The sequence below is a fragment of the Sorex fumeus genome, unplaced genomic scaffold (genome assembly GCF_029834395.1).
Source record: "Sorex fumeus unplaced genomic scaffold, SorFum_2.1 ptg000044l, whole genome shotgun sequence".
NCBI classification, from domain to species: Eukaryota; Metazoa; Chordata; class Mammalia; order Eulipotyphla; family Soricidae; genus Sorex; species Sorex fumeus.
Window position 1 is genome coordinate 20,535,414 of NW_026606101.1, and position 16,258 is coordinate 20,551,671.

Here is a 16,258-nt window from a genome sequence, read left to right on the forward strand (position 1 = left end):
TCTTTTTTGGCCTAAGCTGTGATCTGTGATCTGAGGGATGGATCCTGGCAGAACTCAAGGATTACATGGTGCTGGGATCAAACCTTGAGTTCTGGCATGCAAAGCCTGTATTCCAGCCCTTTGAGCCATCTCCCTGGCCCCCCCTCTAGGCATCTTATCCTATCACAGGTTGGATGCTCACACTTTAAATCTTTCACGGAGAAGGGATCATTAAGCTGGAAAGAAAATATTCAAAGCATGTGGAGATATCTATGATTCCTTAATATTCAAATGCAATTTCTCCTATCAAGGCATCTTTGATTCCTGCTCTTCAAATTCTTTCCTAATCTAACCAAAGGTTATTGGAGCTTCTTTATAATTCTTACAAAATTTCATCAATCTCTTATTAATGGGGCTTCCTGCCCCATGTCATCTGTACAGCATTTAACCTTTCTGAGCATAAGGTCCTACGGCAATCAATACCTTTGTAAAGGGTTTATTTTTATTTTTGTTTAGTTTTGGGGCCATACATAGTAGTGTTTTACGGTTGCTCCCAGTGGTGCACAGGGGTACATGTGGTGCTGGGGCGCTCTCTCTCTCTCTCTCTCTCTCAAGGGCTTTAGCCACACCTGTGGTTTTCAAGGCTTCGCCTGGCTCTGGGCTCAACAATCATTCCTAGTGGGGCTCAGGGACTTTTACGAGGTACTGGGGTATCAAATCCAGGTTGGCTGTGTGCAAGGCAAGTTCCCTACCTGCTGTACTGTCTCTTTAGTGCAAAAGAAGTCTTTTTTTTATTTTTTAAGGAGTAAAGCATTATAAAGCTAGACAAATGGTACAAAATAACTGTTGGCTCACTCTCCACCAGACAAATGTCACAAAATAACTGTTGGCTCACTCTTCTCTTCAAATGTTTCTTTTTATTTTTGGGTTACACTTGGTGGTGTTCCGGGGTTACTCCTGGCTCTGCACTCAGGAATTACTCCTGCCGGTGCTCGGGGGACCATATGAGGTCAGCTGCGTGCAAGGCAAATGCCTTACCTGCTGTACTATAGCTCCAGCCCCCTGACCTTTCCTTTAATAACAAAAATATTTGTGATAATACATTTCAGGGCTTACTTCTGATTCGCACTCAGGGATCATGCCTAGTGGTGATGGGGACTGAAATGGGGTAGGTCAAGTGCAAGGCAAGCTCTGTAACCCCTATCTCTCTGGCCCCTCTTTTATGGGAAGAAAGGGGTGGGGGCTATCCCAGCAGTACTCAGGGTATATTCTAAACTCCCCAGCATCCCAAGCACCAGCAGGAGTAATTCCTGAGTGCAGAGCCAGAAGTAACCCCTGAGCATCATCAGGTGTCACCCAAAAAGCAAAAAAAAAAAAAAAAAACCAAACAAACAAAAATACCAAAAAAATCCCACCAAAACCAGTAAGTCAATAAATGATTAGTAATAAATAAATACTGATCTAATATGATCCAAACCATGGATCTCATCACAATTCCTATGTGCATGTACACAAAAATGTAGAGACCTGGGTTGACTTGTTCCTTGCCGGTCTCTCTATGATGAGAGTCTGGCTTAAATTACATATTGAAAGAAATCCATTAGCATAAAAACATTAGGTACCACATAGTCCCCCTAACATAGAGCCAAGTGTGGGCCCCCCAAACAAACAAAAAGGGATGAATTTGGGGGGATGCAGTTCAAGCAGTAGAGTACTTTGGCCTATGTGTGTAAGAACCCTGGGTTCAATTCCTCACAGCAGGTAGGGCGTTCGCCTTACAAGCGGCCAACATGGCCGACCCGAGTTCGATTCCTCCGCCCCTCTCGGAGAGCCCGGCAAGCTACCGAGAGTATTCGATATGCCAGACACAGTAACAACAAAGTCTCCAATGGAGACGTTACTGGGCCCGCTCGAGCTCGAGCACACTATGAAAAAAAAGAAAAAAAGAAAAAAAGGAGGATGACTGGGCTGGAGTGATAGCACAGTGGGTAGGGCTTTTGCCTTGCACGTGGCCAACCAGGGTTTGATTCCCAGCATCCCATATGGTCCCCCAAGCACCACCAGGAGTAATTCCTGAGTGAAGAGCCAGGAGTAACCCCTGCACATCGCTGGGTTTTGACCCAAAAAGAAAAAAAAAAAAGGAGGATGACCAAAGAGATAGCACAGCAAGTAGGGTGTTTGCCTTGTATGTGGCTAAACCCAGATTCAATCTCTGGCACCCCATATGGCACCCTGCCATTGACAGGAGTGATCCCTGAGCACAGAGCCAGGAGAATGTGCAAAGCACTCCTAGTTGTGGCTCAAATCAAATCCCCTCCCTGCAAAAACTATGTACTGGGCCAGAGAAATAGCTCAATGGACTGAGTGCATTTTTTTTTTTTGCTTTTTGGGTCACACCTGGCGATGCACAGGGGTTACTCCTGGCTCTGCACTCAGGAGTTATTCCTGGCGGTGCTCAAGGGACTATATGGGATGCTGGGAATTGAACCCAGGTCGGCCATGTGCAAGGCAAACGCCCTACCCGCTATGCAATCTCTCCAGCCCCTAGTACATGTTTTTGCACCCAGGAGGCCTAGGTTTGAGCCCTCGCACAGCATGATTGCTCAGTGACTATGAGTGGTCCCTGAGCACAGAGCCATGAATAGGTCCTGCATTACTAGGTATGGTCCAAATGCCCTGCCACATCTAATAACACCTCCTCAACAATACCAGCTGTTTTGGCATTTTGCTTTGCCCACTTCACAAAATAAAGGATATTTTTCCATGTCAGAACATAATTTTTAAAAAATGCATTATTAAGTATAGCATTACATTATACACAGATACCCAAATTTAATCAAAGTTACTTATTAATGAGCATTTGGATTACTTCCAGTTCTGTTTGGCCTTATAAACTGCTGTCTAAATATCCCAGAGCACATCTGTCATTTTTAGACTGACCAGCCCTTCTAAACAGCATTCTTCAACGTGGATTTAGGAAGTCTACCCCTCATGTATGAAGTGTAAAAAACTGCTTTCCCAGTCTCTCTATAGTCTGGTGTGGGCAAGTCACTCAAGTCCCAGCAATCAAATGTACAAGATTCCAACTGATACCAAGCATGGTTACTAATATAAGGTAAGCAGAGCCTTTTTCTAGGGAAGGAAGTGGTTGAAATAATTCCTATTTCTGTCTTACACTGGAATGCTGAGTGTTACTTCCTGCCGACTAGTCAGCACTGTCTGATCCTCTGGTCTTCCTGGAGACACTGCAAGGTACCCAGCATGCTTTAGTAAATCCCTTTCCAATTAAATATCCTGGAGACTGGAGAGATAGTACCAGGGTAAGGTGCTTGCTCTGCAGGCAGATGACTCTGGTTTGAACCCTGGTACCATATATAATCCCCTGAGCATCACCAGGAGAAACCAGGAGTACAAAGCCAGGAGTAGTCCCTGAGTACCGATGGGTGTGGCCTAAATCCCTCTGTTCTTGGGGCCAGAGCAATACTACAGTGGCTATGGTTCTCAGAACACTGCTAGGAGTATTCCTGAGTGCAGATTTAGGAGTAACCCCTAAGCACTGACGGGTATGGTCCCAAACCAAAAACCATACCCCACCCTCCCCCCAAAATCCTGGCGTGTGCTCTACCATCTGGAATGAAGAATTCTGCCTGAAATAAATAACTCTATCCATATATGTTACTACAGATTTGTACAAACATAATTGCATAATAAAACTGTAGCAATGAAATGGCCAAATTTGTTCTCAAAGAGATGATATCATTCTACATTCCTATTACCAGTGTAGAAATTTTCCTATGCTGTTGCTTTGTAATAAATCATCGCCAAACAAAGTAGCCAAAAATAACGATGATTTATAATTTCACATGATTCTGTGGGTTGAATGGGTGGTTGTTTTGACCCAAGGAACTTATTTAGGGCTGATATGGTCTTCCATCAGTGGAGTCGCAGCAGGTGGGAGTGGAATGGGTGGGCCGCTCTCCACATGGTCGCTCTTCCTCTAGCGGGCTAGCCAAGGCTTCTTCAGATAGTGGTCTCAGCTCCCAGAAGCAAAGCAGGGAAAGCCCCAGTGTGTTAGGCCTTTTCAAGTCTCTGCTTGTTTCTTTTTTTCTCAATGCCTTATTGACCAAAGCAAGTCAGACACCGAAGTCCAAATTCAAATGAGAAATAAAGTCAGCTTTTTCATATTTGTTAGGAGTTGTACTTTTCTTTTTCCTGTACAAATATAACTGCTTAATAAAATGGTAGCAATGAAAAGGCCAAATTTGTTCCCAAAGAGATGTTCCCAAGTAGCCCGATTTGTTCCCAACATTTAAGCAAAGCTGGGGGGTCAAAGTGAGTAGAGGAGTTATATTACTTGCCTTGCTTGCTTTGTCATGACCCTGGTTTGATCTCTAGCACTACACAGGGTTCCCCAAGCACTGCTAGTAGTCATGCCTGAGCACAGAGTCAGATTAAGGCCCTGGGCATCACTGATTGGGCCCAAACCCCCTTAATCTGTTTTTTGCCTTTGGGGGGGTCACATATCTGGCAATGCTCAGGGAAGCCTCTGTGGTGCCAGAGAGCCAACTGGGTTTGCTGCATGCAAAACAAGTGCCTTACATAATTAATAAATTTTTGTTAAGTCTTAGTAAAGATTCTAATTCTATTTCTAGAAAATTAATAATCACGAATGACTAGGAAGAAACAAATAATTTTGCAAGTTGAGTGCTCTGATCAATTGTATATTCATAGTAATTTAAATGATTTCTCATTTATAGAAGAAAATACATAATATTTAGTATGTTCATAGATAGTTTTATTTATTTATTTATTTATTTATTTATTATGTAGGAGTACTGCTATTTATTCAGCCACTGATTAGATGATTGAATTGGGCATTAACTCCACCTTACCTTTTTTTTCATTTTTTATAATTTTATTTATTGAATCACCGTGAGAGCAGTTACAAAGCTTTTGAATATAAGTCTCGGTCATACAATGAAACACCCATACCTTCACCAGTGCCCATTCTCCACCCCCAACATCCCCAGCACACCCCCGTCCCACACCCTCCCCCTACCTGTGGGGCAGATGATTTCCACATTACTCTCTCTCTACTTTGATCACATTCAATATTTTGACACCAGACCCACCATTATTATTTGAGATTTTCCCCCAACAATCAGATCTGCTGAAAAGGCAACAGTTGACAATTTGTTTTCTATTGCTGGTTATGAATAACATATGATGTCGCATGGCTGCAGTAGTGGCCACGGGATTTTGAAATTCTGAAATTTTAACACTTAAATCTGGAGGGATTTCTGCCAAAACCTGCTGGGTTCCGAGATTTGCTCCTGAGTCTCTGTGATCATGGCCGTTAAGCAGCTTGATCAGGAGCCAGAAAGGCTGTTCGTGGGCGATGACTTGGGGTCTCCTTGGGGTGGGGAGGACAGGACCAGCTCCACCCCCATCCCGTGAAGCCCAAAATGTCTCACCACTGCGGGCCCAAACCTGACTGTCCATTGGCCTCTGGAAGATGACGGCTACCAAGCTGCCAGGGGAAAGCAGGCGGAGGGACAACACCCTTTCCCCCTGGGGTGGCCCAGTGACAGTAACCTACTACGTGATCCGGATGCATTTCTGACAAAAACCGCTGGGTTTTGAAATTTGTTTCTGAGTCTCTGGGATCATGGCCATTAAGCAGTTCAATCAGAAACCAGAGAGGCTATGCCTCTAATATATAGCTGAGCTGGAGGTGGTTTGTGGGCGTGTCTCCCACATACCTAACTTTTGGCCGTTTATTTTCTTGGTTAACTTTGCCCCAAGTTTTTGGGATCTGGCCAAAGGCACAGCAGCAATTTTGAGCTATCTGGAAGTCTGAAGCCACCATCAGGCTGCTAATGCACTCGCCTCACAGGTACAGACTGACCTTCTGGCGGCACCATACCCCCATATACAGATAATTTTAAATCTTTTAATTTTGTAAGTATTTTAATGCAGATAAATATGGCAAGGTAATGGATAAAACATTGTCAAGATAAAAGTATAATGCTTTAGGATATACCCTTTCGGAGAAACTAGAATAAAAATACAAAACTAAGAAGAATAAAAATAAAATCTTGGGGGGAAAAAAAGTGCCTTATCCTTGTTCTCTCCCCATCCCTGAATTCTCCTGAATCCTTTTAATGGAGTGGGTTTAATTTAATAACTTCAAGATTTTTTGTTTTGTTTTGGGTCCTACCTGGCAATGCTCAGACATTGCTCCTTGCTCTACATTCAGGAATCAGTTCTGAAAGTGCTTGGGGGACCATGGGGGGGGGGTGCCAGGAACCAAACCTAGGTTGACTGTAAGGCCTTATACATTGTACTATGTCTCCAGTCCCCAATAACAATTCCATTCCTAATCACAGGTCCCTAATTCTCTTAGGTTATTCAATGTGCAACCCTACGCACATGGGGTAAAATCAATCCCTAGCCACGTGCATAAACTAATCATTTTTGTAACTGTGTTTTTTTTTCCTTTTTTTGGCTTCACCAGGTGGTGCTCAGGGCTTACTCCTAGCTCTATCTATGCTTAGAGGATGATATGTGGTGCCAGAGGTCAAACCCAGATTGGCTGTGTGTAAGGCAAAGTGCCTCACCCACTATACTATGTCTCCAGCCCCTAATCATTAGTTTTCCAACAGAGCACTAGTATAAACTATAGTATATTACTTTCTGGAACGAATTCAGAATTTTGCAATTTCTCAATAATATCGAAAGAATGAGAAAATCAGTCATCTGAACACTTAATATTTTTGATCATCTTCTATGAAAAAATAAGAAAATTGTAGCACTGTAGCACTGTCCTCTCTTTGTTCATTGATTTGCTCGAGTGGGCACCAGTAATGTCTCCATTGTGAGACTTGTTACTGTTTTTGGCATATCGAATACACCATGGGGAGCTTGCCAGGCTCTGCTGTGCGGGCGGGATACTCTTGGTAGCTTGCCAGGCTCTCCGAGAGGGGTGGTGGTATCAAACCTGGGTTGGCCACGTGTAAGACAAACGCCCTACCAGCTGTGCTATCACTCCAGCCCATGAAAAAATCAGGAAATTAGTACAGAAATATTTCCTGTGACTGAGGCCAAATTTTGTTACTTATCTTATATTTCATAACCACAATTCCCACTATTTAGCCTTACATATTTTCCTTCCTTTTATAAAAAACATTCTGGGTCACACTCAGCAGTACTCAGGGATTACTTATGCCTCTGTGCTCAGAAATCACTCCTGGAAGGGCTTGGGGCACCATATGTGGTGTAGTAGCCCTACCTATTGTACTGTCTCCGGAACTAGCCTTGTTTTTATATGGTAATAGATTTATAGACTTATCTTTAGTCCTTATACATGCTTTTGTTTTTCTTTTTGTGTAACTTCCGGCAGTGCTCAGGTGCTAGGGACTGAAACTGGGCCTTCCACTTGAAAAGCATGTGGAACCTTTCTCTTTGGCTCCCATGTAGATTTGATTGTTTTCCCTTTTTTGGTTGTTGTTTTGCTTTTTGTTTTTTTGAGTCATAGCCAGTGGTATCTGAGGTACCATGTGGTACTAGGCATCAAATCGAGGGATCCTGTACACAAAGAATATGCTCTGGCCCTATGAGTTATCTCCCTGGCCCCTTCTGTACGATTTTTGTTTATTCAAAAAAAATTTTTTTTTGCTTTCTGGGTCACACCCGGCGATGCACAGGGGTTACTCTTGGCTCATGCACTAAAAAATTACTCCTAGCGGTGCTCAGGGGACCATGTAAGATGCTGGGAATCGAACCCGGGTCAGCCATGTGCAAGGCAAACGCCCTATCTGCTGTGCTATTGCTCCAGCCCTCAAATTATTTTTAAGGATTCTTATTTCATATGTACTGGTGCACATATTCAACTAATATGTTCAACTAAATATGATATATTCAACTAATATGTCATGAGCATGTACTAAGTGCTAAACACAAAACAGAAATAGTTTCAGCCCTCTATAAGTTAAGTCTGTGTTCCAGAATTAGTCTTTTTCCTCTAATAGCCTTCTTTGTCTATTTCCTCTCTGTAACTGTCTCAAGTTTGTGGCTCTCTGATAAACACCTAAGTTTTAGCAGTGCTGAAATGACAAAATGATGAAACAGTAACTTCCAGATATCACAGGGGCAATATATACTATAAAGCCACTCAAACAGGTATTAGAAAATATCAATAAAGAGTAGCACAATTAATCACATAATAACTTTTCTTTGAGGGATCTAAAGTTATTGGAAATTTGAGGCATGCGTGTGGATTAAATCTGTTCCTACAGGGTTATTTACTGGGCCTGGGGATGTGGTTCAGTGATAGGGCACATGCTTCATGTGGGTGGCTGGCCCTGGGTTTGATTCCCACCACTGGGGGGTAAAATTACTAGCACAGCAGAATTATTTCTAATAGTGAAAAGCTGGAGACATTCTATGTGTGTGTCCCAGGAGAACAGAAATGTGTTCTTTTCCTGAGTGAGGTGGGAGAAAACTGCTTTCAGCATATGTGAACACATCCCACTGCAGTTGGTACAAGTACCTACCTGTGATCCATGTAGCAGCTCAGCGGCTCCACGCATACAGTGATGGCACCAATGGTGAAGAAGGACTTGACATTTGAGTCTGGATGGGTCTGCAGGGCCTGGACAACATCAATGACGTCAGTGTAGCTGTGAAGGTAGAAAAGGGGAATGACTGGTTTACTGATGGGGACTTCAGAGCAGGGAACGTGGACTGCTCAGAAGGGACTGGATTCCCTGACGTCACCTGACTCCTATTTTTTACTCATGTTAGGAGCTTCATTCATTAGCCTATATTTTTTTATTTGATTTTCTTTTTCATTTACCACATCCAGAGTGCTGAGGGCTTACTCTTGACTCTGAGCTTGGGGGATCACTCCTTGAGGGGTTTGGAGAACCATATGGGGTGCCAGAGATCAAATCCTGATGGATCCATCACATCCTCCAGAATGGCAATGGAGAAGATTATCCATGACTTCTACTCAAATCTCTTCGATAGCCATGTCCACTTGCCGACATACCAAATTCCACAGGATGGGTATGTCGTTCCCAACGTTCTCCCTTCCGAAATCCGACACGCCATTTCGTCGGTAAAGAAGCAAACAGCACCCGGCCCAGACAAGGTCAGACCTGAACACCTGAAGAACCTGCCGTCAGTACTCATCAATACACTGGCTCGGCTCTTCACTCGCTACCTGTCTGAATGCAAGGTTCCGTCCCAATGGAAAACCAGCAGGACCGTACTACTGTTCAAGAAAGGAGACATCCATGACATTGGCAACTATCGCCCGATCTGCCTATTGTCTGTCATCTACAAGTTGTTCACTCGAGTCATCCTGAATAGGATTGGCAGAACACTAGATGAAGGACAACCATGTGAGCAAGCAGGGTTCCGCAAAGGATTCAGCACCATCGACCATATCCACACGATAACCAAGCTCATTGAGGTTTCTCGGGAGTTCAAGATGCCGCTCTGCTTAACGTTCATTGATTTAAAGAAGGCCTTTGATTCTGTTGAGACGGAAGCGGTCATTGAAGCCCTAGCCAATCAGGGCATTCAAGCCCAATACATCAGGATCCTCCGTGAGCTGTATTGCGGATTCACTACCAGGATCTCACCATTCTACAAAGAAGTGATCGTTGATGTCAAGAGAGGGGTGCGGCAGGGTGATACCATTTCACCAAAACTGTTCAGTGCCACCCTCAAGAACATCATGCGATGACTGGAATGGGAAGGAATGGGAGTGAAGATAGATGGTCGGCAACTACACCACCTCCGCTTTGCTGATGACATTGTTTTAATAACACCAAACATCAGCCAAGCGGCACAAATGCTGGCCGACTTTGACCGTGAGTGTGGAAAGGTAGGACTACAGCTGAATCTTACGAAGACAATGTTTATGAGAAACAGCCTTGTTCCTGACGCCCCATTCGCTCTCAATGGAACGACCATCTCCGAATGCAACAGCTATGTGTACCTAGGTCGAGAGGTCAACATGACAAATGACCTGGCACCTGAGCTGCGCAGGAGGAAGAGAGCGGCTTGGAATGCCTTCAAGAACGTCGAAGAAATAGCTAAGAGGACGAAGAACTTCCGGCTCCGGGCACATCTCTTTGATTCCACTGTTCTTCCTGCATTAACATATGCCTCAGAGACCTGGGCCCTACGCAAACAAGATGAGAACACCATTCAGGTCTCCCAAAGAAGAATAGAAAGAGCTATGCTTGGAATATCACGTTTCACTCAAATGAGAGAACGAATCCGGAGTTCTGACATCCGTCGACGATCAAGGATCAGGGACGCTGTCTCATTTGCCAAGGTGTCGAAAATCAGATGGGCTGGTCACGTAATGAGATTTAAAGACGACCGTTGGACTAGAGCTGTTACTGATTGGATTCCACGGGATGTCAAGAGACCGCGTGGCCGCCCACCTACCAGATGGTCAGACTTCTTTGTCAAGATAATGAACGATCGGTTTGAGGCCCTCCATGTTCCCGGAGCGAAGAGATGCCATTGGGCTACACTAGCACGCGACAGGGACAAATGGAGACGTTACTGGCGCCCGCTCGAGCAAATCGACGACTAACGGGAAGTTAAGTGATTAAGTGATTTGGGCGGGTGGGGTGGTTGGGGGCACACCTGCCAGTGATGGCTTACTCCTGACTCTGAGTTCAAGGATCACTCTTGGCAAGCTCTGGAGACCATATGGGATGACAGGGATTGAACCCAGGTCGGCCATGTGCAAGGCAAACATCCGTCCTGCTGTACTAGAGCTCTGGGCCAAACTGCTACCTCTTCTTGCCTGGATCATCTGCACAGCCTCCTGACTGCACAGTCCTGCCCCCACCCCACCTGTCCCTGCTTCCCCAGAACCTCTTTTCCATAGAGAAGCCAGAGAGATCATGCTAAGCCAGTAAGTGGTTTCCATCCCACTCTGCATGAGACCTTATAACAAACACTGTGATTGAGCCCAACACTGCGGAAGTTTTGTCCCTTGCTTCTCCTTCCCCATCCAAATCCATTCCTGTGAGCCTTCAGGCTCTTCCCTGAATGGGACGCGCAGGGCAGGCTCTCTCTCTCCCTTCCTCCATCCCTCCCTCCCTTCAGATTGCTGCTCAAGTGGCACCTTTAGAAAGAGGCAGCTGCTAGCTTCATTCTGCACATGTGATAGAATGATTCTCCCTTTGGAACTCCCAGTCCCTGCCCCAGTTCTTCTCCAAAGCACAGAACAGCAGTTAAGAGTCTGACTTTTCTCAGCTGATGACCATCTCAGCAGTCAGAGCGAAAGGGGCTGCTGAGTGCATGTCTCAGGCAGTGATGAAGGACATTCAACCCCAAAAAGACTGGTGGCCACTCCACAGGGCCATGTCCTCTTTACTTTATGGACATTTTCCCAGTAATCTGCTCCAAGAAAAAAAAAAGACACATCTGATATTAGCCTTGCCAACCATATGGGTCCGAGTCCTGGGGAGGTCAGAGGTGTAGGCTGGAAGATAGGGATGGCCTGTCACATCCATTTCCTGGGTTCTGATCAACGACTCACGGGTATATCAGAACTGGGCTTTATCCCCAACATAGTACCAGCATCCCTACCTCTCTGCTACTCTCTCAGGTTTCCTCAGTCCTGACCAAAGAGCAGGGCTTCAGTAGAAAATTCAGTTCTAGAGCTCCTCCCTGAGGGCTGTGGGAAGGGAGTCCTCCTAGAAAGACTTTTCAAGCTTCTCCCGCATGGGAGCGTGTGTGTGTACATGTGTCCACTACTACATTAATACGTGTGAATCACTGTATATGTGTTACTACAGGGAGAATGCTGGTTCTACAGAGTCTCAGTGGGCCTAGGTGCCAGGAAGAGTCCCTGTCTCTGACCCCCTATTCCAGGCTTTTACAGTAACACCCTGCTGAGACTAATGCTGATATAGTGCCCCAAATCTCTTTGTGGTTGTTTAATAGATTTAATGCTCATAGTTAAAGGACCAGTCTAATCCTCAGCAATAGCTCTCTCCTAAAAAAAAAAATAAAAAAAACTGATGGGAAACTTTTCATTTTCCTGTTGCTGAGTGTTACATTCTTTTCTTCGGAGGGGGTACCACTCCATGCAGTGCTCAGAGGACCATGCTGGCACCTGGGATTGAACTGGGACTCCGAGAGTGTACCTGCCATCTGAGCTATCCCACTTTCATTTAGAGGACAGAAAAGATCTGAAAGATTTCCAGGTAAAATTTGAGGATTTGGGTCATTTAAATTTTTTTTGGGGGGGGGGAGTGGCACATTCGGTGATGCTCAGGGGTTAATCCTGGCTCTGCATTCAGGAACTACTCCTGGTGGTGCTTGGGAACCATATGAGATGCCAAGGATTGAACCTGGGTTGGCCACGTGCAAGGCAAGATCCCTACCAGCCCCCTCACTACTGCTTGGGCCCAATCTACGTCATTTTACTACAACAGGATTTCCTTAGAGAGTATGATTGGGGCAGTCCCAGGTTTTCTAGAGCAGTACATTGGTGTTTTTCTTTCCTTTTTTTCTTTTTTGTGGGGTATACACCCAGCTGTGCTCAGGACTTTGGTCTCAGAGAACAATCCTGGAGGGACTCAGGGGACATGGTGTACTAGGGGTCAAGTCTGGGCTGGCTGCATGCAAGTCAAGTGTCCTCTCCACTGTCTCTCTAGTTCACTTTGAATGGTCTCCAAGCTCTTACAGGAGCTATGATTTCCTTTTACCCTTTAACTTCTGGGTTTTAGTGGTATTCAGAGGCTACTCCAGCTCCTTGCTTAAATCATAACTTCTGGAGGGGTTTGGAGACAATTTATAGTGCTGTGGATTGAAATGGGGTCAGATAAATGATCTTCACTGATTTTCTTCTTGTTTTTGGGCCACAGCTGGCAGTGCTCAGGGCTTACTCCTGGCTCTGATCAAGGATCATTCCTGGCACTGTAGAGGGAACAACATGGGGTGCTGAGGATTGAACTGGGTTTGCCGTGTGCAAGACAATTGCCTTGCCTGCTATTTTACTTCTTTAACCCCAATATTTACTGATTTTACTTTTGGCCACAACCAGCAGTATTCAGGACTCTCTCCTGGCTCTCCCCCCTGGCAGGCTTGGGGGACCATATGGGGTACTGGGGATCAACTCTGGGTTGGATACACACAAGGCAAGCACCTTATTCACTGTACTATCTCTCTGACCCTCTCTTCACTGATTTTAATGGAAAAAGCTTAAGTGAAAAATGAATCTTATTGGTGAGGTGAAATTATTGCAGTCTTTTCCCAAGATGGGTGATACTACCCCAGGGATGCTGGGATGATCCAGCTGAGTACTAGACTCAGATGCTGCTTGTGGAGCAGGGGGCACTTTGTTTACTTAAAGAGATAGTACACTTGGGGTCTGGAGCGATAGTACAGCGGGTAGGGTGTTGCCTTTCACGTGGCTGACCCGGGTTGACTCCCAGCATCCCATATGGTCCCCTGAGCACTGCTAGGGGTGATTCCTGAGTGCAGATCCAGGAGTAACCCCTGTGCATGGCTGGGTGTGACCCCCCCACCCGCAAAAAAAAAAGAAAAAAAAAGATAGTACAGTTAGTTGATGCTGGAGAGAAAATACTTGCCTTGCACGTGGCCAATTTGGGTTAAATTTCCAGCACCCCATAAGGTCCCCTGAACCAAGCTCTGCCAGGAGTGATTCCTGAGCACAGAGCAAGGAGTAAGCCCTGAACACAAAAACAAAACAAAAAGGAGGTAGACTTCAGGTGGGAGGTGGAGAGGTGGGGTGGCACTAGTAATTCTTTTTCTAAAAACTGAGCAATAGTCCAAGTATGTTTGAGGATTTCTGATATAGATGATAGCTAGGGGCTCTGCAGGGCCTGGCCTACTCACTGCTTGCTAAGGAGGCTTCTCAGCCCTCTGCTGTGCCTTCCCACATGCAAGGAACTCCCAACTCCAGCTGCCAGAGCTTGTACCTGGACACTTGACTTAAACTGTCTCAGTAGCTTGATGAAGGCAAAACAGTGCTATTTTTTTTTCCTTTTTGGCTCGCACCCGGCAATGCACAGGGGTTACTCCTGGTGGTGCTCAGGGGACCATATGGGATGCTGGGAATCGAACCCAGGTCGGCTGCGTGCAAGGCAAACGCCCTACCCGCTGTGCTATCACTCCAGCCCCCAAAACAGTGCTTTATGTTTGCACTCTCCCTAATAAAATATAAACAAAACAGAATCCCAAAAGACAGCAATTTTTTTCTTCTAAAACAAGTATTGCAGGGGCCGGAGGTAAAGCAGGTAAAGTACTTGCTTTGCACATGGCTGGCCCAGGTTCAATCCCTGGCACCATATATGGTCCCCCAAGCTGGTCAGGAGTGATCCTTAAGTGCAGAGCCTGGAGTAAGCCCTGAGCACTGCTGTGCTTTTTTTTTTTTTTGCTTTGTTCAAAGCAAAACAAAGCAAAAAATCCCCTAAAAACCTAATATTCTATTCCTGCATCCTTTAAAGATTTTTTTTTTGAGGGGGTTTGGTCTTACTCAGTGGTACTTAGGAATCAGTCTGAGAGTACTGAGAGGACCATCTATAGTCCTTGAATTTGAACCCAGAGCCTCCATGTGCACAGCAAGTACCTTAGCTCCTGTACTATCTCTCTTGACTTTAAGTTCTGTCTTATGTTTGTAGCTTTTTTTGGGGGGTCACACCTGGAAATGCACAGGGGTTACTCCTGGTTCTGCACTCAGGAATTACTCCTGGAGGTGCTCAGGGGTACCATATGGGATGCTGGGAATCGAACGCAGGTCGGCCATGTGCAAGGCAAATGCCTTACCCACTGTACTATTGCTCCAGCCCATTATGTTTTGTAGTTTAGGGTAATATTTAACTACATGTTTTACACTATTTCAATTTTTGAAAGATTTTATTCCAAATGTGATTTACAATATTCTAAAGTATAAACAGTTGTTCCTGAGTTGCTTACATTTTATTTTTATTTTTGATTTCGGGGCCACACCTGGTGATGTTCTGAACCTGGGTCTTCCACGTGCAAGGCAAGTGCACTACCCACTGTACTCTCTTTCCAGCTCTACTTACAACATTTTAAAAATCACACTGCCCTCATCTGACTTGTATGTATAACTATATTGTTTATTTTTAGTTGGGGGCCACAGGGTACAGGAACCTCAGACAAACCAGGCAACTTCTGACCACTGAGCTGCAACCTGGCTCTGTAGTCAGTTTTACACACTGTCAGCTGTGCAGGGCCCTACCCCAACTAGCATGTCAAGCCAGTGAGTGGGTCTAACACCACAGGGTTCCTCAGGCTCTCCTAGAGTCACAGTCCTCTCCTTCCTGTACCCCCACACTCCATCTCTAACTCTTTGCAACCAATAGTCTGTCCTCCATTTCTAAAATTTCATCATTTCAAAATACTCTAATTCAATTTTCAAGACAACAACTAACAGCTCTGCTTGATGTCAAAGCTCAACACCGCTGTCTCTGCGGCTGCAGTAAATCAAACATGACCAGGCAACTCGAGGGGCACAAGAAAGCCACCAGCCTCTCCCCAAAGAATGCTACAAATGAAATTAAAAGTCGCAATCAAGAACTGAAATTCCAGTTTCAGCCTCCGGGATTTCCCTTCACCAGTAACTCCAATGCTGGGCTTTTGGGTCAAATCCCCAAGGCAAAGGACATGCTACAAGGAGGACTCGGAGATGCCCTGCTGAGCCTCACAGTCTGGCCTGAAGCACAGCCGCTACAGTATTAGGCCAATAGCGAGAAGTCAAGAAGTCTACTGGGGGTCCCAGGGGTCCTGACTGTAACTGCGCAAAAGCTGGTTCTGCAGGGGCAAAAGTAGGTTTGGCCATACACTGTCACTGCGGTCCAGGGCAGTCAGGAAAGCTGAAGTTTTGGCCGAGTTGTACCTCAGAGGCAGGGAGTCATTCAGGGTCCTAAAGTGATGCAAGATGCAAATGTCTTCAGATGCACAGGGTCAAGCTAACAAGTCTGACTCCAGGTCCACACCCCCAAAGACCCTCAGCCCTGGCAAGGAGCAGAAGGTGATGGAGCTGGGCTAATCCGGATTAATTCCTTTAACCAACAGAAGGGATGGGAATAGCAGAAGAAGAGCCAGTGACCTCAAGCCCAAATGCTTCTTCTGTGGGTTCTTGACTTCAGCCCACAAGCAGGACAGCACAGGCAGGTCCAGGGCAGGTGTGAGGACAAGGGAGAAAGAAGGAAAATGGCCCAAAGGGCTGCACACGCCCAACTGCCTC

The 16,258-nt window shown here is 45.5% G+C and overlaps 1 protein-coding gene across 1 annotated transcript in view; it reads right to left on the minus strand.

The window, feature by feature from the left end:
• The window catches only part of DNAAF9 (dynein axonemal assembly factor 9), a 125,946-nt gene that overhangs the window by 22,429 nt on the left and 87,259 nt on the right, over positions 1 to 16,258 (minus strand). Inside the window, exon 28 of the mRNA XM_056121428.1 lies at positions 8,535 to 8,660. Within this exon, the coding sequence (XP_055977403.1) occupies positions 8,535 to 8,660 (126 nt within the window). The remainder of the gene's footprint in view (positions 1 to 8,534; positions 8,661 to 16,258) is intronic.